The following is a 27,514-nucleotide window of genomic DNA, read 5'->3' on the forward strand; positions in this document are numbered from 1 at the left end:
CCGCGCTGTGCTGTGCTGCAGGTCCTCACTGTGTGTCTCCAACAGAGCCTGCCTTGCTCGGGAGCTGAGTGGTTATAAATGACGCTAAGGGAAGAAAGGTGGGAATCTAGGTTGTGTACATAGGTCCAATTTCTCTTTCAGGGCAGTCGGTGAACACAATTCCAGGCCGTGGGAATCCTCTCTATCGTCTTAAGTATGAGCCGAGCTTAGTCCAGGGGGGTGCATGAGTCTCGAGTGTGTCATTGGGCCAGCTGCAAGGGAAGACGGAGAGAGGGGAACGACCCAGTTAAACTATGAATTCATCTTGTCCTGGTGAATACTAATGCCTGAGAATTTATAGATGGATGTGTTCGTGTCTGAAGCAACTGCATTGTGAATTTGCTGATCGTGCAGGAGCCGTATGCAAAACGGGAGGAGGAGGCAAGGAAGGGAGGGTGGCTCTAGGACCTATACGAGCCTTGCCGAGCAGGAGGTGGGAATTTTCCTCCAAGGCAGCAGGAGCCCGAGCGCGGTCTCAGAGCCCCAGCGGAGCCCGCAGGAAGAGCCTGGCACGTCCCCTCCCCAGCCGCGCACCCGGGTGAGACCAGCCCGCACCCCGCAGAGCCATGAACCGGCTACTACAGCTGCTGCTGTGGCTCACCACAGTGGGTAAGGAACTTATTTTTATTCCCTCTCATCTTCTTATTTTCAAAGTCCCTCTTCGACCCATAGGCTCAGACTTCATTGCCCCTTCCCTTTTACCACTAAAACCAGAAAAGCATTATTTTCAGAGCAGTAGGAAAAAAGGGGGGGTTGGGGTTTGAAAGTACTGGCATGAAACATATGGGTGACATGCAGGAAAAGAAATCTTGATTGTAAGTAAATTTTGTTCACTGAAATGAACAGGCAATCTGTAGTTTTAGAAAAACTGCTGCTCTCGAGGCTCTGAGGCTGGATGCAGGCAGTCACTGTACGAGGGTTTGGCATGAAAATAACAGCCATACCCTAGGACCATTTTGCTTCTCTGGCTGCTGGATTGTTTTCTTCGGGGCTGTTTTGGAGAGGGGGATAAGAGTAATGCTCCAGGAGTTGTGGATGTTGCTTACAGGAAAAGGTGTAGTTTGGAGAGGATGCTTTGTCTGAGCAGAGAGGTGAGGGACGCTGATAAAGAGAGGAGTAAGTACTGGGACTACGAAAGGTGGATTTATGAGCTCCCACAGAGAAAGTGGTTCTCAGGCTAAGTTTTGAAAGGAATCTTTGTGCTGCTCTGTTTGTCACTATCAGCTTTGGTTTTGAAGTACAACAAAAGAAAGGAAATGACAGTAGGAGAGAAAGAGATATTAGGAGGGAAGCTGCAGGAATAGGAGAGAAGTTGGGGAGGTGTCAGCATGCATGCAACCAATGATGGGAGAAAAAGGTAGGAGTGGGACACATTTACTATATGTGCACAGTGGCAAGCAAATTTGTTGTGCATATTAGGAAAGAAAAGCCTCTATCAGGACACGCTGAACTTCTCAGAAAGCTGCAGTTACAATAGTACCCCCAGTGTAGATACAGCGACTACAACGTGACCCTTAGACACGATCAGGAGACACTTTGTATTTCTCAGTGTAACAGATCGTGTAAGTTCCAGGCAGGGAAGGAGGAAAGGCAGACAGGTTGCTGGGTGCTAGTGCTAGGTTGTGGTAGAGCAGTGCCCTTCCTCTCTCTCTGGCTAAATGATGAACTTGTAGGAATTTACTTTTATATGCAGACACACTGTGTCGTCAGTTTCTAAGCAGGTTTTATAATTTAGTTCTATTTACAATTGCATGCCAAGGCATAGCACAAAGTTTCTGAGTTCAGGCTTTTTCTGGCCTTTTATTTCTGTTGGGAGGAAGGAGGTTGTTTTACCTTTGAAGGGTCTCAGGACAACTGTACCTCATGCAAGCAGAGCTGTATGTCCCTAAAGGCTCAGCCTTCATGGCATGTGGTCTCATCAAGAATTGCTAAGTATCTTTCCAGTGTTTTTCGTGGAGTGGCTTTCAACATGCAAGTAATGTTAATGTAAGGAATAATAATTATATTTGCTGTATATCCAAGTGTGTGATATGAAGCATGTCTGTATTAGGAAAAGGATTTTGAAATGGGTGTGTTACATAGAGAGTAAGTAAAGAACTAAATTAAAATAAATGTACATTTTACAATCTCTGTCCAATATTCTGCCAAAAATAATCTCAATCACTGGAGGAGATTTCAATGCAAGAGCATTTAACTATGTAACTGCTGTCACAATTTTCGCATGGGGGTTGCCTGCTTCACTATGGGGGCCAATATAATTAGCCCCCATAAGCAAATATAATTATTTGTGGTCAGCTCTCAGACTCTATAGTCTATTAGTTTAAAAACCACTTGTCTTTCCACTGTACAATTTTTACTGGAGCATATTCTTGGAGTGGCTTTACATTTCCTTCTTTATTTGGAAAGTCCAAGTTCTAAGTGATGAAGGAATTTGCAGGTCTTCTTCTCACTCTTTTATTTTCCTGGCTGGTGTATATATTTCTAATGAGGTCTGTCATAAAAGGATGATTGCAGAGTTCCCATCCACTGACAATTTTTGGCTCATGGAAACAATGGAGGGTGTTGCAAGTCCTCTTGGTGCAAAAATTAAGACACTATGAGAAAATTCAGAAGGTTGTAGAGAACAATAGCAGGAAAAAATCTTCAGAAAAAGAACCACCAAAGCAAAGGTAACAAAACCAGGAAAATACTTAATCCACAGGTATACATTGTTCAGTGTCAAAACAACTTCACAGTCCTTTTGAGTCTGTGGTTGCACACAAGCCTCAGGTCTCAGTAGGTGGTTGGGAAGAAGGTGAAAAAAGCCACCAAATGAATGTCTGGTAGAAGTTTCTTTTTATTTTAAGCACCAGTATTACTTTGAACCTTCATATTGGATTATATTCTTTTGATTACTTGAGCTTGCTAAGGAGTGGGTAGGTCAGTCCTTTTCTGTTCTGTGAGAAACCAGGCTGTGCTTGGCTAGATGTCATACTCTTGCCTTTGAACGTGGAGAGCCAACAATCTGCAAAATTTCAGCACAGAATACATCCTGAGCAAACCTCAAACCCTTTTCAAATGTGTGGTCATGTTTATGGCATTGCTCAGAGTTCAGCTATTGAGCATAACCACAGTCCATGAGATAATATTAGTAGAGGCACTTTGTCAGGATTTCTCAAGAGTCCTTTCCAATGCTTCCAGTGCAGCCGTCACTGAATAGGGTAGTTTAGGTTTAATTTCTGCCTGGTGAATAATTATGGTTTTGGGTTTTGATGAATCCTTTCTAAGGCAGAGAAGCATAGGAAGGCTGATGGCAGGTTTAGGAGTAAGACAGCCAGCTTTTCATTTGTTTGTGGTATATCAGCATGGCAATGATGAATGCCCCGTTCCTGGGTGCATTTGTCTAACTAACAGTTTTCAAAAACCCCAAACATTTTGTTTCTCTCCCTGGATTTATATACCTCTCAGGACTGAGTTGGTCTGTTTTGTAGGAGTATAAAATGGCTTAAGTTTAGTCAGTCCACATGTGCAGGAAGATACAGGAGAACCTTGTTTTGTTGTAAGCCAACTTAAAATAAACCAGTGTATCTAATTCACTTAGACAAACCTTTAGTGCTTTGTGTGTCCCTTTGTTGGAGAAAAGCATGCCAAGTGTGAAAGAGATGGGACCTGTGTTCTCTTTTCTCTCTTCACTGAAGAACTTCTCTCTTCTTATTTTCTTCTTGTGCCTATCTCTTCTCAGTTAAAGTAGCACACAGGTACAGTAGTGATTTCACTCAAATGGTTCCAACTAGAAGAATATGGAATGGTCCTTGAAATTTGTTTTAGGAGTTGTATCCACAGTCCTTTATTGTGCAAATTACAGCATGTCTCCATACAATGTGCCTACTCTGAATATCCAATTCAAGGCACTGTAGCTGTCACTGAAAGTCAAATATGGGATGGATGCCTTGAAAGGAAAACAAGACAGTTCTTTTTAAGTCATAGACATTACAAAGTTGAGAACTCTTTGAAATACAATGGAAAAGATTATGATAAATTTATGGGAATCCCATAGTAAGGGAGCACATGCAGAGAAACGCCAGTGATTTCTAAACTGCGTCAGGAGGGAGGACTAAGTTGGAGGAGGTAGAAATCAGATAGTGAACCACATGTAATGTTACTTTAGAGCTGAAGTCAATGTCTTATGAGCAGCCATAGAGCAAATTCATCTTTTTATCCATGCGACATAGCTGCATAATTTCTAATTATTTCATAAGATTAAAGTTGGGGAAAAGTATGCCTCACACCAGTGAAGTTTCAAAAGCATTCCTCTCCTACTCCCTGGAGTCCCAGACAGATCCACAGGAGGGTCCCTGTCTTCAGCCTGCTTGTATATGTGAAGGAGCACATGCTGGCTGTGCTGATGTGTAGAAGTGCATCTGTGATATCTGTGAGAAGAGCAGAGAGAAATTTTCACCTTGAATTAATTTTAGTTCAGACTACTGATGTGTGACACTAAGGTGCTTCATAAAGTGGTCTAGGCTTTGAGCTGTTACATTTGGTAATTTGTTTTGTGTGTGCACCAGTTAGTTCATATTGAGACATTCAAATAAATCTACATGTTTTAAATTTTTATTAAATTTCAAACTTTTGGTCAGAAAAGCCTTGCATTCAGAAATATGAAATATTTATTTAAAAAGCATAAAACCTGATTTAATGTCAAAACCAAACATCTGATATTAACTGTTCTAGTCCAGCACCCCCTGAAATGTGTTCATCTTTGCAATTTTATAAAACTTTTGATCCAGAAGAGTTTTAGGTTGACCTGTGACAGGTTTTTCCTTTGTTTTGATTTTTTAGAATTTCTTTGGGCTTGCCAATGACTTGGAAAATCCGGTATTAAAACTTCCCTGTTATTTTATAATACCACATTCCAGTTTGTATTTAGATCTGTGCATGCAGGTGGTTGTCCTTAGGCTGATGCTCATTACTCTGCATGCAGACAGTGACTGGTCCTGTTTGTAGCTTGGTATTGGATCAAATTCCTCAGAAATAAAAGAAACAAAAATAATTTTTGCAAACCTTTAGTAAAAGAAGAAACACAAAGCAGCTGCTGAGAGGAGAGGCAGGTGAGCTCCTTCCAGAAAAAAATGGAGAGGAAGGAACCCACAGGGTTCACAGTTAACACAAAATGATGGATGTCTATGGGAATACAGTTACAGCCATGCAACATCTTGCTTTCTGTATCTGGAGACTTTTATCTGAGACTCCTACAAGTAAGCATGATTCCTGTATTGAATCCTTAAATCAGAGGAGGAAAATAATAGCATTAATTATGTTAATTAATTGGATCAGGCTTATAGTCTTTTCCTGCCTCTCAGCATCAGTCCTTCCTCTTACAATTCCTCTTCCTCCCATTCCATTATAATTGCTCCTCAGCCGGCATGTAACAAACCGAGTGCTTTGATGTAGCCTGCTAATAGCATGCACCAAGATGAAACCCATGGCAGGTAGGAGAGCAGGCCAGCTTGGAAAAGAGGTGAATTGCAGTGAATGGTAGGAGGTGACTTGTAGCTGACAGATGTGCTCTGAGAACAGCTCCCTTACGAGAGTGGTGACAGATCGCACTGGTGACTCTGTGTTGCAGGAGGAACATGTAGAGATTGTGATTTGTTCAGCACCACTAGGTTATGGAGGGCTGTGCCTGGGGAACGCCAGGTTCCTGCCTTTTTATGCTCATGCACAAGAGGGAAGTCAAGGTGTAGAACCTTTACAATCCAGCAAATGCTATGTCAGGACCTCTCCAGACCTCTGCAGTGCTTAAAGGATTACAGCTCCAGATAAGCGGCAGGGTATCACTGAAGCATTCTGCTTCCCTCAGGTGTGGTGTTCCCGAGAGCTTTCCTTGAGGTGCTGTACCTCCATGTTGTGCCTTCTCCCACTTGTGTCATACCAAGAAGCTGGACCCATGAGGAGAAATGGAAACAGAGGGAAATTATATGAAAGGAGACAGAGGTGACATTCCAGTCTCCTCATCTAGAAAAAGCAACTCTGCCGTATGTACTGAGTAAATAAAGAGCTCAGAATTTCAGTGAGATGTACAGTCATGGGCCAAATGTTACCCTTTTAAGAGAATTTCAGTTTGGTTTTCTCTGTGTTCTCTTTAACACAAAGCTGGCTGTAAAAACATGAAACTTTACACAATTCTCTATTTATTGATGAAAACTTCTTAAGATTTCCAGGTGGCTTTATGTTTATTTTAAGCATTTTGACTATATAATTGTTATAGGTCCCTTCCAAGTAAACTATTCTGTTCTCTGTGAAGGTATAAACATCCCTGACATCGGCACTGATTGTATTTAAAAACCTATTGTACAGCAGCCTCATCAGAGTTAGCCAAAAATGAGAGTGAAATATAGAATTATAATATAGAATTATAGAATTAAATGCTGAAGTCTTTTCAAAAAGCAGAGATTTATCCTTGCAATTCAGCTGAACTTTTGCCCTGTCTAATGGGAGAACTGTGTCTTTTAATAAGGCATCACAGATTTTCAGCTAATTGGTATCTGAAATCCCATAAGATTTGGCTTATCAGCCAAGAATGATGCATTTATTCATGTATTTCAATTGCTCAGTTAGGTTTTTTTTCCCCAGTTTGTAACACAGCATGTGTTTGAGGGCATAAACAGCCAAACTTTCTGGAGTTAGAGCATCCACACCTCTCCTCTGTGTCTATGTTTGTAGTGATACATATTTATATATTAAAAATATAGGAGAGATAAAGTAACTGAGTGTGACAGTAGTAAGTGACATGGAAGGATGTGATGATGTTCTGTTGCACAGAATTAAGTGCAGGAAATGAGAAGTATCTATTCCTACATTGTTCTGGTGAAGAGTTTTTGTGCTATTCAGGAGCCAGTAGAAACCCAAACTGCAAGTTTTTTCTTGCCTTGAAGCAGAACTGGCCATCACATTGGAAGTTCAATGAGAAGAGAACCAGACAGGTTACTGGTTCAGAGTCACAGTTTGCTGGAATCCCAATTTTCACATCAGAGATGCTGTTGGAAGCTTCCCTGCAGTGGTGCAGGGCTCTGCAGCTGGGAGAAAGATCTTTTTCTATATTCTGAGGGTGAACTCAGCCCGTGCACTTTCCCTTGTAGCTCTGCCTTACAATATCTGCTCTGCTCTCCTGGCCTGGTAGGCAGCAGGAAACTGTGGGGATACACAGAGAGGAGAGGAGCTGGCCAAGGCTGGGTGGTGAAGCAGGATGGAGGAATTGTGTTCCAATGGAGACGAGGAGCCCAGCCAGTGTGGTTTTGGGTTGCCAAAAGAAGGGTTAGCAACTGTCAGCCTGAACTCGAGCAACCTCAGGCAAAGTTGAATTCACTCTGGAGCAGAACTGAAAAATGGCTTTTCTTCTCTCCATAATTAATTTGGTGGTTTTGCAGACCTATGTGCCTTGATTAATATTTTAGACAATGCAAGGACTATGAATGATTATGCTTAGACACTTTTAATAACTTGGATGTCTTGATTTATAAAAAAAAATAATCTGTTTCTGTTGTTATATTTAACTGCAGTTTAGATTTTCCAAGTATTTTCTGTTTATATTTTTTCCTACCAAGTTCGGAATGATTAAAGACCTATTTATTACTTTGACTTCAGCAAACAGAATCACAGAAAAGCATGACTGCTTAAAATTTCCATGGTTTTTAGCATGTTTTTCAAGTTTTCTCAGTGGCATTTTGATGTGTACTGTGCTGGAGTTCAGATCTCTTTACACGAGTAACATTTTTAAAGTATGTAGTTCACAATAGGAGTGTTTTCTGTGTTTATAGTCACTGCAGGAACCCAAATAGTATTTAAAACCTCTGAAGGAAGCTTTCTTTAACCCCATGCAGGCAAACAGTTCAGCCTAGAGCTTAGTGAGACACTGGACTTTATGAATCTTTTAAGCCCTGATAGCATAGTTGTTGCTACCACTATTTTTTTCAACTTTCCTGAAGTCCCACATACTTCCTGGCTCTTCAAGATCTATCAGATTCTCAGAAGAGTTTAAACTTTCCCAGAGCTTGACATTGTGTTTGTCAGGCTGTTGCAGACCTAGAGACAAAAGTCAGTAAAATTTGCAAAAATAAACTTGTGAATTAATTATAAGAAAAACAAGGTGAGTAAACCAAGCTGGGTTTTATTTAGCTATGTTAAAAGAGCTTGTATTCCAGCTATTTAGAGGGACAGAAAACTGGGAGATGTGTGCAGATCTAGCTTTTTCACTTCCTTTAAGGCTGTGCTAGGTTAGTCTAATGAGACTCAAGTATTTATCTTCCCTTCCAAAAGCTATTATCATTTTTTATTTGCTAAATTTTAGACAGGGCATAAGTATTTTATTTTTTACCTTCATATTTTGATTCTCACACAATTTTTTTCCTCTCTGTGTGCCTTCCCTAATATATTTATGTGTATGTGAAAATTAGTGAAGGGAAAAATATATGGAAAACCCCTTTGATTTAAATATGTGTCCTTCAGTGGATGCATTTATCCAAAGCTGTACACTACTCAAGGGTTGCTTATCATTTTGTTTGATAATATTTTAATTACTATTTTATATAGAGATTACCATTTTTCAGGGATTTGTGCCCCATGTGAGTGCATGGATTATCAGCTTTGGTAAATCTAGTCAATAGTTATTTTTCAACTAAATTTCAGATTAAATTAGTCACTTTCGTACTAAGGTATATGTAGAGTAAGCTAGAGAAGTTATTTTATTATTGTTAGAAATTTCTTTGTGGCTGCAAAAAAAAGGATTGATGAGAAGCAACATCCCAATTAATACTGTTATTGATATTCTTCCACTGAGAAATGTGAGGGGTAATTTATACCAAGTTGTTGTCATTTAATCCCACACAGCAAAAAAACCCCATGCAGCTATTCACTCACTCCCCCACCAGTTGGAGTGGGGGGAGAATCAGAAGGGTGAAAGTCAGAAAATTGGTGGGTGGGATAAAGACAGATTGACAGAAAAACAAAAGCCATGCACAAAAACCAAAACAAGGAATTTGTGCACTGCCTCCCATAGGCAGACAGGTGCTCACCCATCTCCAGGAGGGCACGGCCCCGTCACATGTAAGGCTTACTTGGGAAGATAAACATCATCACTCCAAACATCTCCCACTTACTTTTTCTCCCTCCCACTTTATATGCTGAGCACGATGCCGTATGGTCTGGAACATCCCTTTGGTCAGCTGGGGTCACCTGTCCTGGCTGTGTCCTCTCAACCTCCCATACACCCCCAGTCCCCTCACCACAATGGCAGCATGGAAAGCAGAAAAGGCCTCCACTCTTTGTAAAATCTGCTCAGCAAAAACCAAAACCATCTCTATATTATCAACCCTGTGTTCAGCACTGATCCAAAATACAGCCCCGTACCAGCTGCTGTGAAGAAAATTAACTCTGCTCCAGCCAAAACCAGCACACAAGCAAATGCAGAATTTCAGAGACAGAAGTGCTGATTCTTCTGCTGGTTTCTTAGGACTCTTGAGACTGAGTGAACATGGAAGTCAACATCTGGGTGATGTTTAGCTTATGTCTCCAGCTTGCATGCCCCTCTCAACCTCGCTAGGCAACCCCCAAGTGCCATGGTCTCATCTCACCTGTGTCAGTTATATTGCAGGGATGCTTTGGAATGATCTAGAATAAAAGCTTGCTTTCTTGGTTTGTACATAATTTTAATGTTTCAGTTATGATGTGACCCTTTACAGCTTGTGTTAGGTACAACTGAGGATATGGTGATTGCTGCACAAGGAAGGGGATCAGTCTCAGAGTGGGGTCAAAAGGAAAGCCAGAAGGAATTGTTCTGGGAAACTCTTAGTCTGTTGGGTTTTTTCCTAAATCTCTCCCAAGAGTCACAGAAACAAGTATCCTGTGAAACCAGCCTGTAGGATTAGACACCTGAATTCAGACTGTGTGAATACACCCTGATCTAGCTTAGGGATGCCTGCTTTCCAATATCTGCAAGGGAGCAAGTGCTCAATGCCAGCCCTGTCAGCTTGGTGTCAGTGAGCTGGCAACTGCCATGAATTTGTACTACTGTGAAAACACCTACAATCCCATTGTGCTAACTAAACAATATTTGGTTTAGCTGTCATTTAGTTCTGGTTTTGACAGTTTCTTATTTTTGGAACGTGTTAGTGTTTTTACATATAGTTAACAGAATTTGTAACAGTTTTAGAGGACAAATTTGGGCTGATATTCTGAATCCTATCATTGATGCTATGGTGCTGAGGAATAAGAAATACACCATGATGTTGTGTGATGTTCAAGTCTCCCCTTTAGCCCTTCAGACAAAATAGTCTGTTTTCAACTTTGACCCCTACCATGTACAGAGTGTTGTTAAGAGGAAGTGCTCTTAAACATTTATGGGTAGGACTGAATCTGTTCTGAAGGTGGAGAGTGGGGGTTTACATTTATCATCTCAAAGATAGACAGTAAAAAAGTTTTGAACCCAGGCTTAAATTTTATGCACAAAATGTTTCATACTCTAATATATACAGAAGTGCTCCCATGAGCTTTTAAAGAAACATAAGCTACATATAAGAATATTCTTCAGCATGTCTTTTCATTTTTTGTGACAAATACCCAAGGGGTAAGAAATATAGCTGGCCAAAGTAACTTTGCATACTATTTCTGAGATCTGCAAAGGGAAAAAGTATAGCAAGCACTGTTTTCCTGGTTTTCCTGGTTTTTAAATTCCTGTTTAACAGGTTTCACAGATAGGGTTAAAAATCATCAAATTAAACATATTTATGAGCCATCTGGTTTCTGAGTCTTTCCAGTTTGTGTTTGCTATCCTGGGTAACTATTAAGTCATTTTTGTTGCTGTAATTTTCATGTCATTACATGGCTCCAGAAACTGCATGTTTAAGAAAAACACTGTGGAGAACTGAATTCAGAGTAGAATTATAAGCACTGGCAGCACTGGAGACATTTGTCATTCTTTCAGTCAACTTAACATACTACTAAAAGTAAATGTACAAAATAAACCAGTTTTTTCTTTTAACATGCATCTAAGTTAGACAATGTAATCTTTCAGCTCTCTTTGCCTACCTTTCTTACAATATGGTAAGGAGAGTCAGATTTTCTAGGGCTAGTTTTCAGCCATAAGTTTTTTCCTATGATTTGAGGAAGATTCCTGAGCCTTGGTGCTGTAATGCATGTCCTAATTTACCTATTTTACCTCCCTTATTCAGATGTGGTGAGATATAAAACAGTATATGTTTTGGTTCCTTCAATTAGATCCAGTATACAGAATTACACAATTTTTTTCCTTTTTATAATAAAATATAATTAAGGAGATTCTATAACTCCATTTCAGTGGAAATTTTATTTGAAAAAAAATTGCTCTTTCATGTTGAATGTTGGGTTACCGATTACGTTTTCTAACAGCATTGGCTTTTCTATTGGTAAAGGGACAAAAGTGTTTTCCTTAAAGGTGTACGTTTGTATTACTCTTCCATAAAGTATCCTTATCTGCTCCTGAGAAGGCACAGCACCGATGCATAGATATACATTTCCCTCTTTTTCCTCTGGTGACCTGATTGATATTCTTCATGCCAGCTCAGTCATTTGTGACACTGAGTCAATTTTGGGAGTACAGTTTCATCTTACAAAGAAAGAGAGATGTCTGTAATTGCTGGGGTTTGTTTTATAGGTGCAATCGAATATTTGTGCTATTTGAAGGAAATTTTGTGAATGCTACTAAAATACACTAACCAGTTCTCTTTCTCACTCTGCCTTATCATTTTGACAGAGCTGCATTCTGTTGTTAGTTTTCCAAAGTCAAATTCAGTTTTATGGGTCTTGGAACCTTTCTGGCTATTTTGTGTGCTGTGCAAAGCCATTCCCAATTCCCTGCACTTTATTATCCCTGCTGCCTGTCTTGCTCTTTTTTCATGTGTCTTGGTAACTCTTACAAACAGTGGATAGCAGTACCTGGCATGCTGAGGTCAGTGAAGGATGCAGTGGCATCTTTAGGTCTTGTAAGAAGTACACAGCTTATTTATCTCTTTTTCTTACTTGCACCTGGCATGAGCTTTAAAAAAATGCAAAACAATCATCTCGTGACTCTATGCTTTTACTTTCAAAGCCCAGATTCCCAGATGTATAAATAGGAAGGAATAAGCGTATGCAAAAAATAAAGCACACATTACTCTGGCTATGTGTGCTTTGGAGCCAGGAGTTACTTACAGGAGCAGAAGATGTCATGAGGCAGGGAAGACATTTGAAATCTTGGCTGAAAACTGTTTAATACACTGCTAAAACTTGTGCTCAGTTTCACATTCCACCTTCTTACTTCTGAGTGTTTGTTTGATTGCTTTCCTCTTCCGGAGTCCAGCTGGCGTTGAGAGGCTCAGGTGTTAGGAAGCACATTTGGGAGTCTCAGCTAGCACTGGCAGACTCCACATGCTGCTGGAGTACTTGCTGGCAAAGCTGTGGTCCCTACCTTGGAAGCTGGCAACAATTTCTAGCTGAGGCTGTGAGGAAGTGTCTGAAAGGTGTTTGACTCTAGAGCTGCAAGGCTGGGAAGATAATAGGAGGGGTAGGTGTTTGTCCACCTTCACTGGCGCAGTAATGGCATTCTCTTCAGACACACAAGCCTGGGCACTGCACTGTGTGCCCTCAACATGTTGATGGGCAGATACAGCAGTGTCCATGACTGTCTTCAAAACCAGGTGCAGGCCTCCCTGTGTCCTGCACACTGCAGCCTACTCCTTCACAATGTTGTACAAATGAGGCCTGCCTTTGTAGTGTCCTGGGAATGGAGCTGGCTTCCCATCATCCCTGAGGGTAACTCCAAAAGCTAGTCTTCTCTGAGAAGGATCTGAGTGTAGAAGACAGTGAAGTAGATATTGAGTGTCCCAACAAAAACCACTTCTACCCAGGCATCCAAAAATATTGAGATATAGGAGGATACAGTAACAGATTCTAGCTTGGATTTTTCAGATGTGGTTATTACAGTATGGCAGAGTATGTGGCAGTTTTTCCTAACACGAGATGGAATTACTTCCTGTGTGGAGGAAGACATGTAGATGTAGCTATATACGTTTCTTTGCCTGTGTCTATGTGTGTGCCTTGATTATGTATGAATTTTGTTAATGTAAATCTATAATTAAGTCACTGTTACAATTATTGTAAACCCTATTGGATTGATTACTTTATAATTGTTAAATCAGTTAATGATTAAGTGCTACTAAACCCTTCTACACAGTTATCTTTTGTGTTTATATTCTTTGATTGGATTTTCCTTTTTTTATTTCATTTATTTGGTAAGTAATAGAGTGAAACTTGCCACTGTGCTCAGTTAAAAGTTACGAATTCATATGAAAACTTGCTTTTTGCCAAAAGATTTAACTCTCATTCTTTAAACAGCACAAACCACTTATTTGCAGCAGAAGACAACACAAATAGAATCACAGAATTATTTAGGTTGGAAAATACCTTTGAATCCAATTGTTAATCCAGCACTGCTAAGTCCACCACTAAACCATGTCCACAAGTGCCAAATCCGCACATCTTTTGAACACTTTCAGGGAGGGTGATTCCACCACTTTCCTGCACAGCCTGTTCCACCCTTTCAGTGAAGAAACTTTTCCTAATGTCCAGTCTAAACTTCCCCTGGCACAACTTGAAGACATTTTTTCTTGTCCTGTCACTTGTTATCTGTCAGAAGAGGCCAACCCCAACCCCCACCTGACTGGAATCTCTTTTCAGGTACTTGTAAACAGAGATAAGGTCTCCCCTCCAGGCTAAAACGCCGGTTCCTTCAACCTCTCCTTGTAGGACTTTTGCTCCAGAGTCTTCACCAGCTCCATTGTCCTTCTCTGGACATGCTCCAGCACCTCAATGTCTTTCTTGTAGTAAGAGGCTTCAACATGTGCTTCCAAAAGAATATTTACTATTGACGGTGCAGTTCCCTTAGAGTGCCTATGTTCTGTCATGCCTTCTCATTACTGTAAATAAAGTGAGGTTTGTACTCTGCTTACAAAGAAGCAGTAGCTTTTATTGCAATACCAGGTAGCTGGATGTTGTGGCAACAGGGATTCTTGGAAGTTCTTGGGACTCTTCTGGTATTTACAGTGCCATTTGCAACTTCCTGACCCAGAGATGTTGAGGCTGTTTCAGGTGAAGCTGGTACAGAAAGGATGTTTTGAAATGTTGATTCTGTGAGAGATCTCGAAGAAGTTCTGTTGAATACTCTCTCCTCTGTTGGGTTGGTATCTAGTTGAGTACCAAGTGGGCAATGAGAACACTTGACAAACATACACAAAAAAACCCAGTACTACTCAAATATGTATTTGGTCTTTTCCTATGGATGATAATCTGCCTATTACAGCTACAATTTCAAGCTGTTTAGAACTGAAAAAGTAAAATGATATGCTGGATGAGTAGTCTATGCATGGTCTAAACACACAGAAACTGACAGGTGTGCTGCATTTGGTGGGCATGACAAGTCAAGAAGCCCATCCTTGGTCTGGTAGTGCCTTTCTGCATATCAGAAGAGTGTGCACTGGAAATGTAGGAATTGTGTGGAATTAAAGAGCCTTTCAGGCAGTGTCTGTGTTAACTGTTATAAGCTATGTGCTGGTGTGAGTAAAGGACTTAAGTCTTGACTCCATGTTGATATACGGCATTGGGGGCAGATTAGCTTTAGCACTTGTGATTCAGGCTTTTAATGAGGATGAAAAGAGAAGAAAACTGCACAAACTTTTGACCTCATGTTGTTTGTTTTCCTCATTGTGCTGGCTGGTGTCCTGGGAGCAAAGAATGAAGGCTGTCTGTTGTTCTTATGTTGTTCATTTGAGGACTGAAGAATAGAAATATCATTTTTCTCCCTTCTGTGGACAAGTCTGAACTGACTCTTTGCCAGTGAAGAAACTGTAGCCCCAGGCCAGCAATAGTCAGACATTGATCTTTAGGGACACTCTACTGGAATATATAACATCCTTCATAATTCTCTGACAAAAGCCTGGCTAAAGCTGAAAGGAGCTGGTGATCTCCTACTGTTTCCTCTCCTATCACCTCCAGAGACTGAGTGCTCTTCTCGTGATTCCAAAAGAACTTAGTACATCACAAGGTAAGTGGTGGTGAAAGTGGTCTGGCCTCCAGCAGCCACAGTGTTTCATGGATTCACTCTAATAGAATACAAGTTTATTTTCTCTTGCACAAATATAAGAGCTTCGTATGAGATGTCCAGTGAATTCAATATTTACGTGTTCTGTTTGTATCTAGTGGGTTTTATGTGCTTGTTTCTCATGCAAATAAGCACTTTCTAGATATATCCAGAAATGTATCCAATTATGTTTCCTTACTGCTTGTAAATTAAATAGCTCAGGACTGTCCCCAATAATTTTCTTTCAGGCACCACTTTTTTCATTAGTGTTTAATCAAATTACCCATGGTCTGAAAGCAAGTCAGAAATTTTCCCAAGAATCTTTGTTTTTTGCAGACACCCATACTGGTTTCTTGGTTTGATATTCTTGCACTGATTTCTCACTGAGGTGGTGGGTTTTTTGTGATATTCTCATCTTCATTATGAAGCTTGAGATAAACTGAAACATCTTTGAAAGGAATGAAGGACAGAGACTCCCTTGTCTTAGATGAGATCAGTGCTGGTGTGGTCTATGACCTATCAGCCATTTGGATTTTCTACTACTCATTCCCTTCCATGAAACCATCAGAATGTAAGAACTGGAGGATATTTTCAAAGCAGTTCATGAGTGTTAAAAGTATCAGAATAGCCACAATATTGTTGGCTGTGCCACCCTCTTAAGTAATTCATAAAGCTGTCTAACCCTTAAGCTCACCCTTGCAGTAATGAGAGACAGTAATCTGAGGCCCTCTTCATTGGCAGGATAGACATTTCCAACTTCACTGTGTCTGTTTTGGACTGATTCTAAAGGGCTCCTTTAAAGGAAAGGAGGAGTTCATTATATTCAAGGACTTTGTGTCAGTAGTAAAATAAAAGCCTTTATAGGAAATATCCCTGCTTAGCTGCTTTCCAGTCAGAAGTGTGATATTGTAGCCCAAAGATTTTATCTCTAAACCACACTTCACTCTCTAAATCACACCTTACTCTCTTGGAAACCAAAAATAAAATAAAATGTAAAGATAGGGATCCTTTCAGTCCTAGTCATTATTTACAACACAAATGTCTGTCTTCTGTTTTATATGTTCTAAGAGTCGTGGAAATATCAGGCTTGTCATCCCCTCTGCCTTCTACATTTCTTTACTAGGGGAAAACAAATGATAAAATTGAAATACAGGTGATTGTTTTTGGTAGGAAACTGACTTTGCAAACAGAAAAACATAGTGGTGCAATCCATGCATCTTGGTTATTATGTTTTAGGCCATGAGCAAAAGCTGTCTTATTTTTTACACAAGGGTGATTTTTTTGATCAAAAAATAAAGTTTGGGTCTTGGCACAAATTACAGAAGTGTCTTTAAAAATAAGGAAACAGTTTGCAAAAAAAAAAAAAGGTAGTCTAAGTCATCCCTGACTTTTAGTCCTTTCAGAAGTTCCAAAATCCAGGGCTGTCCCACCCACTTGAATTCTGTTACACAAAGTTCATTGCTCACAGCAGTAATTCCAATTGCAGTTTGAAAAAATATTCTGCACCTCTTTCATTGTACTGGCTGTGAATGAATATATTCATACTGGAGAGTCATCTTTCAGATGGTAAATTCTTTGAACGGTGTGAACTAGCTTAGTCCTAATATTTTCCATAAGAGAACTGTACAGATCTTAGGAGACTGCCCAGACTCACCTTCCTCAGGCTTGGCTCTCATGCTTCTCTGAAGCAGTAGACAATGAAACCATCACTCTTTTTAATGTTCAGCATACCATCAGGATTCCATGCTTATTAAACTTCCTCACTATTAAGAAGACTGTTTATATTGGTGCTGAGATTCATGTTCACATCCCAACCCTGTCTGCACAGATTGATTTCCTGAAGACTACTCCAAGTCTTACCTTTTTTTCTCCAGGTCCCTACTAGTTCACAGGTTTTCTTTCCAAAAGATGTTTTACCAACCTCATATATACTACACCCTAAAAAGTGGCTTTCTTGCCATGTCACTGTGGTCTGCCAGGCCTCTTATTGACAAAGGCCATCTAACCCATTTCCATATTTGCTGTCCTGTTGCTGTTGAGGAGGGCCTTCTTGGTCTCTGATGTCCTACCTTGACATATTCATCCTTTCTTTCCTTTACCTGCTTTAGTTTTTGACATCCTTGGACTGGACCTGGCGTCTCCTTGTCCCAGCATGTCCTTGTCCTCAGCTTTGCCTGTGCTGCTGAGTCTATTACCTGTAACTTGGTTTTCCTGTAGTTGTTGCTTTTTGCTGCTGATTTCTGTAGCTGTGCATGGGCCTGCTCCTCTGCATTCAGTGCACTTGTGTCCAAGGCCACAACAGCATGGCCTCGGGCAGCTTGTGTACCCTGGCACTTCCCTTTGTTACACTCTCCTCAGCTCATCTTTTTCTGCTCTGGGCTGTAGCACACCATGACCCATGTGGAGCTGTCTAAATACTGTGGGTGCACTGATTTCTGCTCTCTAATTCTGAAAGCATATATTGTGATGATACAAAATTGCCAACTATTAGTTCATCCTCATATCTCTTTTTCCCCTGCAGTCGTTGCTTTCTGGTGTTTTTAGTTATTTGTTGCCTTTCAAGTATCTTTTTCTTGCTCTCCCTTGCAGTTAAATCTGTGGCACTTAAGACTAATGTGACATGGTCTGTAATTTATCCACGGTGCTTTTTTCATTGGTTCTGCTATACTGTGCAAAATATTCCTCAAATTTCTTAATCATAATTTATGTAATCATGTCCACTTCTGGAGAATGGCTGAAATAGCAGTCCATGGTGCTAAGATAATTTTCACGTCATTAAAAGTAAAAAATATCCATTCTTACTTTGCCAGGCATTGGGTTGGGACTTAAAAAATTGTGAACTGTCCCCTTGTTTGATAGGTATATTATTGGCATGTCTTGCATTGTTTCATTTGCACCTCTAATTAAATACATGCTTTTATGTACAAATAAAATTGGAAAATTAGTAATTCTTATTGAACTTCAAACAGCTCCTCTCACTCTTCCTTCATCGTATCTTTACACCCTTCTTCTGAATTCATATAGTTTTGTTTAGTCATAACCTACCTTGCAGTGTTCCTTCAGCAATCAATAGAAGTCTGATTCATGACGTCTTTTTCTGACTCTGTTATGATATTCAGCTTATGCACATGTGCTTAACATTTGCTTCTTTATGTCTCTTAGTTAGTTGTCATTACTGGGTCTCATGATACTGGTTTGTCTTCTCCTTGACATGATTTCTGTCCACTTATCTCCATTCAATGAGCAGGAATGTCCTAGGTATTGGGTGGTTAAGGGTCAGTGCAGATTAAGTGGAAACACTTTTCACTGCAGTTAGCCTAGTCACAGTTGAGTGGACATCATGAGAACTCTTTTTCTTCCACATTTGCTAATTCCTTTGCTGGGGACTGTGCCAGTGCTGATAAAATTCTGCATTTCCCTGGGCTGCATGTAGAAATCTTTTTTTAACTTCAAATTACTCCCTAGAGATCCATTCTTTTTATGCCATGTGACTGCTGGACAGGGTCTGGTCCTTCATCTGTATCTTTTATCTTCAGGATTATTCTTCAGAGTTACTAGTTGATGCCAAAGTTCTTCACAGTATAATATAAACATCCTCTCTCTTTTCGATGTCCTGACCCTTTTTGTGGGGGAGGGGAATGCAAGGAGTAAAAGGATAGGATGTCACCCTGAAGAATTTACAGGAGACATCAAAGGATGAGCAGGATTAAAAATTCTTCTGCCCTCTTCTTACAGTAGTCTGGGCACTAACAGAAAAACCCCAGGTAACAACGAGTGTTGGGGAATGCAAGGGATATTGACAGAAGATTCAGTTTTTAGTATTGTACTTTCCTGCTAAACCTAGTTTAGCCACTGAGGGGCTTTTTCAGGCATCAGTCTTTTACTGTCCTGTCAGAGGTTCCTAACACGTGTTAAGAGGTATGCACTGAATGCGTGACAAATCTATTCACTGCATGGCACTGACAATAGAGGTCCTTTGGGCTAACTTGAGCCATTCAGAAGTGAGTAGTTTAAGTCAGTCTTCTCTGTGAACTAGCTTAGAGTTAACACTCAAGTACTAGGTGTCTGAAGTTATAAATCCCACTCTCATATATTTGCTGGACAAATACAATTTTATAGTTTTATAGTTTGCTGGTAAAACACAGTTTAATCCCTTACCAGTATTCTTGTGCATCCTACATTTTAACAACTTATGCCTATGAAAACTAAGTTTTGGCGTGGAACAATTGGAACCTCTCCTTCTGGAAAGGAATTTGGCAGATACTGAGAGGAGGGTTGTGGCAGTGCTTCCATATTTTCCTGGCGGTATTGCAGAGAAATTATAGAGGATGGAATCTTCCATGCTGCTCCACATAGCTGCTGCCAGGGTACTGGTGGTGGGCATACTGGTAGATGAAATTTAGCAAAAAAATGCTGTATTCATAGTCTCATATAAAAAATGTAATTTGAGAAATACGGTGCTTTCTGGTGAAGGAAGACCACCAGACTACAAACTCTTCTACAATTGCATAAATCAGATATGTTAGCTGGAAAGTTAAGCTGATAGTTAAAATACTTGTGTTGTAAGAGAAAAGTAGGATGTAACAAGTTACTGGGGAAAATATATTGGGCACCTGTAGGAAATTAGTTGTTTGTTATATGAGCAGCATTTCCCTCGTATTAGAATCAATTGCACACCTATTAGTAACCTGTGCCTGCACAGAGTGTAAAAATTAGTACCTAAATGTCAGTGATCAGATCAAATTGTTTCTAATATGATGACAAAGAATTCCCTTATAAAAATAAGAAACATAAAATGCAAAGTCTGTATGCTTCTGAAACCTAGTGTCCATGAACAGAGCTTGAATCTCCCCATCAAAGGACATCAGTTTATTATTTGTTTCTATTGCATGAAAAGCTTCTCAATATCATTTTGAAAGGCAGGAGCTTGCTACCTTAGCACTTCCTGGTCTATTCCCTGGAGACCTAACTTGTTCTTTAATATCTGTACCAGACAGTGGATCATAAATAGTGCAATACCAACAAGTGAACTAATAAATGCCATTAAAAAGAAAAATCACTAATAATCAAGAATGTGTTTTCATATAGGTTTAGCCCAAAAAAATCTCAGAAGTAATTTCTCCACCTTATTTTGGAAAGCTGGTGGAGTATGTCCCTAAAATCACCAACTGCAGGTGTGGTTTTAAATTGGTGGGTTTGTTGCAACTTCAGGGGGTGGGAAAACCACAAAGAGTCTAGGATCTGTAGAAAATGTTATGTGGACAATGCCATTATAGTCTCCAAAGATTAAGATGGGTTTAAAACAAATTTTTATTCCATGACACATTGTTTTTTTATCTGTATTTCTATTGTTAATTAGTCAAGTATAATACAATATTCCCATTATTTTCTTCAAGATTGTGATCAGGATCTGGCATATCATTTGGCTCCCCTTTCACCCTTTTTAAAATGTCAAGCAAATGTTGTCTTTCTTTGCATACTGAGATACTTTCAGCATTTTGAGACTTTCTAAAATGAGTCTTATGGCAGAAGCAACACCAGCCAGTTTGTTAAGAATTTTGAGTTCAAGCTCTGGATTTTTAAGCTGTTTATACCTGAAGAAGTAGTGTTCTTACATTCTTACATGGCATTTATGCACTGTGGGGTTTTTATCCCCTTGTAGATATGGAATCTTCTGTTAATGGGACAATTTGCCTTTTCTGCATGATTATTGAGAATTTTATTATTTCTGTTTAGTAAATATTCATATTTCTATTTAGTAAATATTCATTTCTATTTAGTAAAAAATACTCTCTCTTATGCTCTGTGCTACCTAATACTAAGCCAAATGCATTGAAGTCTCCCAGATCTGAGGCACCAGTGATTTTACATAGCGTGTCACAGATTCATCTCTTCTCTAATAGAACTTTTCCTTCCTATGCAGGTTTATAATCTCACAGCAGCCCTGCTAATATCTCAAGGGTTCTGGAAAGATGTGCACCCAGGAGCTAATTACAGAGACAGATACACCAGTTGCTGGTTCACTGGATATCTGTTAATAATTTGATACTTCTAACCTTGTTGAATGACCTCAGATTCTCTTTCTCCTCTGCATTAGAGAACATGTATTCACTTCTTTTTTTTCTGTACTGTGATTATTTTATTGCTCATTTATATCCTTGTGGTTATCTGATATATATCACTGTTATATGAGAATAAAAGCATCAACCATGACTTCTTAAAATCAGTCAAGGAAGTTTTGTGCATGTATCAGCAAAGAAAAGAGAATAGAAAAAATATCAGTAGATTTGTCAAATAGTACTTACAGCTGTTGTATATGTGATCACAAAGATATTGGAGTTGTCAGTTTGTAGTGCAGGTGTCTGATCACTACAAACTGTGCAACACAGAAATGAATGTTAGTTTGTGACAGAGCAGAGGGTGAATGTTGAATTCTGCGCTGCAACATGCCACCAAAAAAGCTAGAATGTGACCAGGAATGGTTAGACAGCATCTGCTATACTTTGTGGCAGAAATATTGCAAAAAAATACACAGTTTATGTGGAAGTAGGTGAATCAACAGTAAAACCTTAAATGGAAAAGACAACAATACAGAACATGTTAGCATCTAAGCATAATAATTTTTAGGTTAACATAATCAAAATTACCTAAAAAGAAGTTCTGGTAGTACAACAGGGCTTTAATGTGCCTGATGAAAGAATACATTAAACAAGGTTTTTAATTATTTTTCACAAAACCTGTGGAATTGGGGTAATTTTGAAATGAATGGAAAGCATTGAGTGAAACATAGAGTATTAACCTCTGACTTCAGGAGGATAGATTCATTAACATTGAGGACAGCAAAATAGAATTGTGACCAGACTGAGGAAAGAAAACTTTATAGACAAAGTGACATGTGTTTGTTTATGGGTAGAAATCACCGAATACTCAAAGCCTGTGTTACAGATATTGTGACAGCATCTATATTTCAGGAAACAAACATCGTGTTGCAAAAGAACAGGTTGAGAATAGAGATCAGAGGTTGTCTTAGAAGCATGCTTGAAAACAGACAAGCTATTACATAATGGAAGGGTTAACATGAATTTAAAGTTTGGGTTTGATTAGGCTGATGTCTAGTTCCAGGAGTATCATGTATTGAAGAGTGCCCCATCCTGTCCTTTTCAACCTTTAGGCCTGCCTCTCCCTCCCAAAATAAATCTATGCCTGAAGGATGGGAAGAAGTTTAAATCTAAGACTTGGAAAGACGACTCTTTCCTGCAGTACCCATTTCTGGAGAAAATGGCAGCATTAAGAAAGCCAAATGATCTAATATATACACTTAAGAGAGTATTTTGTGCAACTGGCCATACTTCCAAGCATAAAAAATGTACTGTGCGTAACAGTATAAAGTTGCTGAATATTTAATGACGGTATACAAATGATTATATGAAAACAGTCAGAGATTTCATATCTTAACTTCAACATACAACTTACTACTGAGAAAAAGACAGAAGCTTCTAAATTTCACCAGTGCTTGTTCTGTTGATGTTACAAGTAATTATCAAGGTTAAGAAATATGTAGCCAATTCAGGAAGCTACATTAAATTCCTAGCAGTGTTAATCCATGGCTGGTGTTAGTCTACTCGAAAGAAACAGGAAAAGGTTTCCTTTTATTAGCTGTTACTCCAGTTCATTTGCAACTGAGTTGGAATAATTCCTATCCAAATGCATCTGGATAAACTTTAATTTGCATAAATGACATACTGAAAAAGTTGAGAGCAAAATTTATTCTCTCTTAATTCAGATGAAACTTTCTCTACTTCCCTCATTTTCTCAGGTGCAGTGGTAGGGTGGCGGTTAAGAGGTGTGTGAACATGCATATGAGGTTTTGGGAAGGTTGTTTTATTTATTTTAAGAGCTGCTTGTAGGCTGTATGAATTTGGGTGGGGGATGGAAAGCAATGGTTCAGCTGTGAGTTATGGCTATGAACATTCTGGCATCCTTTTAAATCAAGTTCATGCTGTCTGTACTGTCCAACTGTTACTCCAAAGAAAGAAGAAAAGGAGCATCCTTGATATGGTTTTCTGTTCACTCTAGCTGAATAATGCTTTTGTCACATTCATGGCACTGTGGGCTCTTTTGACAGTGTCATTGGGATTCTCGGTGGAGAGATAGGCTAAGCTTTGACAGGCAAGTGCCAAGGTACCATGGGTTTGTTTGTTTTAGAACTCCAGGTAATGGAGTTAAAAACTCCAGGTAATGGAGTTTTTAACTCCAGGTAATGTAGCCAAAAACTCCAGGTAATGTAGCCAAAAGCAGGCATCTTACAAGAGAATTAGATCACACCAGCTATTTCTAGGAAGCAGAAGTCACTTAGCTTTTCCTGAATTTGATATAAAAAGGTTCCTAAATCCCTTAGCAAGTGGAAGTCCATCCCAGTATTGATAATTTTTATTTATTTTTATTCTTCAATGAAAAATTATGCTTATTAGGCAGAGGGGGGTCTTTCTCGTGATTATTGACCACTTGTATCAGCAGAATAATATTTCCAGTTGACTTTTGTTGGCTGGGAGGTTAAGACACTTGTCCTTGGCTATATCAGTGAAACATTTCAGTCCTGAAACACTGAGATTCATCCCACCTAGCTTGTCCAGAGAGGGTTCAGTTCTGTCACCAACCCACAGCTGGCAGACATGCAATGAACTGCTTTTAAGAGGGACTGCCCAATGTGTGTGCAGGCAGCCTCTAGACCGACCAGGTGATTTGGACACTTCTCTGTCTATAGAAAAGAAATCCCATTTAACTTCTAGTTTATTTTTCATCACAAGCTACTGTACGTTTGGTACCAGTAACTGCAGTCATCTGCATCAAAGCTTTCAAGATGGCAAAGAAAAATCCTCCAAACCTAAGTCTAATTCTCCCTTTCTTTAACCTTGAAAGATAGAAACTTCCTTGTTCATTACCCTACAGAAATATGTGGAGTGTCAGGATGGTTGAAGTGGTGGGAAACAATGCTGTTAATAGTTCCCTGGATGTAAATGAGAACTGGATAGGACTTTTGGAAACACATGAGGAGGAGAAGAATTGTTATTCAGAGCTAGTACTGTGAGCTAATGGCCTGTTTCAATAATGACTTCCATTAAATGTTCTGGGTTTTGTATACAACATCAGACGTAAGACTAGAGGAGTAAGAGTCTGTGTAACAACAATGTGATGCAAGAAAGAAGCTTGCTGGTCTCTCTTAAATCTCGTTTAACAGTTTTAATTCATGCTGGAATGTTGTGTTCCACAGCAGCTGCACCGTGACCACTGTGCTAGAACAGAACCAAGGTGCAGCTTCAGATCAAAGGAAAACAGCCATCGCTTTCAATCTCCTGGTGCAGGATTGATGAAAAGCAATTCTGTGTGTTAACTTTGTGATTTGATTTGATTAGCTGATGCATTCATTCGGTGATTTCAGAATTTGATTACCTAAGACACTACCATTAACCTATTTGATTTATTGATCCATATTCTTTGTGACCTGGCTATAGTTAGATTTTAATTTAGAAAATTTAAACTAGTTTTGGCTTAGTATTATCTTGGTTTGTCAATATTTCCTTACTAATTTTTAGAGAGAAAATCTCTGCTGAGTGCATAGATCTATGTTTTGTGTATTATTTGTTCTTTAAAACCCAGAAGCCTTCAGGGAAAAAATGTAATTTAGTTCTGGTGTTTGAAAGATATGGCTCTCTTTAAATTAAATTCTTTGTTCCCACATATTGCACAATATTTCAAGCAGCAGGGAAGTCATACCCTGTAAGTTGCAGTTTGCTCATTATAAAATCTGAAATTAACTAATAGCAGGTAATTATCCACAAACTGTCAGTCACTCATTTCAGTAAGTCTCTTAAATACATCAGTTCATATGCATAAACCCCAATCCTTACTGTACTGTGAACTGAGTAAGCAGAAACATAATTAGCTAAAGAAAATAGCATCTAAAATCCCAGCATTTAGTTCCACTGAAATGTCATAATGATGCTCAAAATGAATCATCAAATTCACTTATTTGGAGACCTGGTTGGGGGTCAAAAGCTTTTGTATTTAACAGCCTTCTTCAGTGAAAGTCAAGTAATCCTGATACAGTAGTGAGTGAATGCAGTGTGCAAAGGAGCCAGAACAGAGAGAAAGCTACAAAAATGTCATCCGTGGGTGGGAATTGAGACTGGATTTCAGTGGAGAGGTGAAAGGCTCCTACAGATGAGGGCTGGCTCTGTAGGAAGTGGGAATATGTTCTGTGTCTAGGAGGGCACCTTGACTGTCTATTGCTTGGGAATATGCAGAATTTTGCAAAGTGTTACTGTGTCACTAATGCTGAAGCGACCTTAGACAGCCTGCTTTCTTCACATGGCTCTGTCTGGGTTGGTGTTCACGCCAGGCTACATGGACTTATGTAATGGTGCTGTAATCTGCCAAGGCAAGGAGTCCTCAAGTGTGTGACTTACTGACAGCAGATTTACTTGAGCAGCCAAGCCTGCTGCAAAAAAAATCAGAGGAGTACAGGACCCACTGAGTCCCTTGGGTTACTGAGTACAAATTGCCACAGATCCAGGCAGCCCTGTCATGAAAATTTAGATGAGAAGGGACCACAAAACATTCAGCCTATGTCAGGAGTGTTGGAAAAGTTAAAAAAAAAAAAAAAAAAAGTGCAAGAGCTGGCTGGGACACTAAACTCAAATCTGAGGCAATGGAGCAGAGCTGCCTGATGGGTTTTCTGACCCAGGCCAAGTGTCAGAGCCAAAAATTAAATCTGATTTCATTTTCATGTGCCAGTTGCAGAATTCCACCTGAAAAAAATAGTTGCTTCATTAAATAGTGATTTGAATTGTGTCACAAAGACTGCCATAGTATTGCAGCAGTGTCAAATCAGGTTAACAGGACATGCTCTGATTGTGGGAGTAAGAAAAAGTAGTTATAATAGTGTGAGTTCTTTTCACTAGCTTGATTTTTCTCGACATCTGAAAACAATTTTGGGCAGCTTAAGTAAGAGTATCCCACAAGCTAAGATTCTTCCTGTTTAATGGAATATGCTGTAAGGAGATATCTTTGCTTAATTTCTAAAATGCTGGTTTAAAACTTCTCAAGCAAATTGTTCTATATACGAGTCCTACCAGGAAGGAAACAAAGTACTAACTGTGCAGCATGCCTGCTGCCCTGGTTTTTAAGATAATAAAGAAATTAGGGTCATCTTTCTTTGTTCCTCTGTAACTCAGTTATTAGACTGATTTATAAAGAAAAAGCAGGCTTAGGATCTAATACCAATAGCAATGTTTTCCATGAATGTCTCTGCTAATGGCATAATACAATGAAAAAGATGAGCTTTTTTTTGCTGATCCTCATCCTATGAGCTGCAAGTTCAATTGGATGTTCACTGATCTGCCTCTTTTCTTCCCAGTGTCAAATAGTCATATTACAGGAAATAGCAGAAGCAGCATGGGCAGAAGAACCTTTATTCAGTCTTCGTTTATGTATTGAATGCAAAAAACACCAAGACAGGTTAGAGAAAATTGATCACATTAATAAAATTAGCCTCTGCCTAACTACACGTTTTCATCACTTTCTGTTTCACCAAAAGCAAAAGTGATAGGACCTCAGTCACTAGTAGTGCAGACACACATAGGCACATTTACATGTACGCTCAGTGATACCACTAGGTGAAGGCTAGGAAATGTGTGAGCTGCAAGTAACAATATGTACTCAGATACTGCCTTCTTGTGTAGAAGCCCACCATAATTACAATGTGGTGTATTTTTCCCTCATCAGTGAGTTTAGTAAAGAGTGGTGGGTGGGGCTTCTGAGACAAAGAATTCTGAGGAAGCCAGTATGGCAAAAAGCAGATGCTGCTGTTCTAAAAAGGCAGAGGTCTTGTACTGCTTTATGTGGTTCCCAAGGTCCAGCAGCTACAGCCTTTGGCTGCCTGAAAATGAGAACGTGATGAGTGCCTGCTTGTGAATGAGAACGTAGCTTTGCCACCATACAGCAGTCAGTTTTATTAAGTACGCTTTGCCACTAACACTCCTGGTATGTTCTGTAATTTCCAACAGGTATCTTATCTTCTGCTTGGCAAAACAGGATGGCACAGCTTGTGACAGTTGGAGATTATTCACTTTGGGACTCCAGTGATGTATTCTTAAAAGAATGGGCATTACCTGGGGCTCATTGTTCCAGCTTCTTAAAATCAAAACAAAACAACCCCAAACAAACACAACAACAACAAAGCAACCCACAAAAACAAACAAAAAAAATCCCCAAAACAAAAAAAAAAACAACCTCCCCAAAAAAACCAAAATACAAACATTTTTTTTTATATTTAAGCACAATTCAGTT

General features: G+C 39.4%; 1 protein-coding gene across 1 annotated transcript in view; it reads left to right on the plus strand.

Moving 5' to 3' along the window:
* Positions 1-540: 540 nt before the first annotated feature.
* The window catches only part of LTK (leukocyte receptor tyrosine kinase), a 95,264-nt gene continuing 68,290 nt past the window's right edge, over positions 541-27,514 (plus strand). Inside the window, exon 1 of the mRNA XM_039704825.1 lies at positions 541-648. Within this exon, the coding sequence (XP_039560759.1) occupies positions 606-648 (43 nt within the window). The 5' untranslated portion in view covers positions 541-605. The remainder of the gene's footprint in view (positions 649-27,514) is intronic.

The sequence above is a fragment of the Passer montanus genome, unplaced genomic scaffold (genome assembly GCF_014805655.1).
Source record: "Passer montanus isolate IOZ18808 unplaced genomic scaffold, ASM1480565v1 scaffold18, whole genome shotgun sequence".
Classification (NCBI taxonomy): Eukaryota; Metazoa; Chordata; class Aves; order Passeriformes; family Passeridae; genus Passer; species Passer montanus.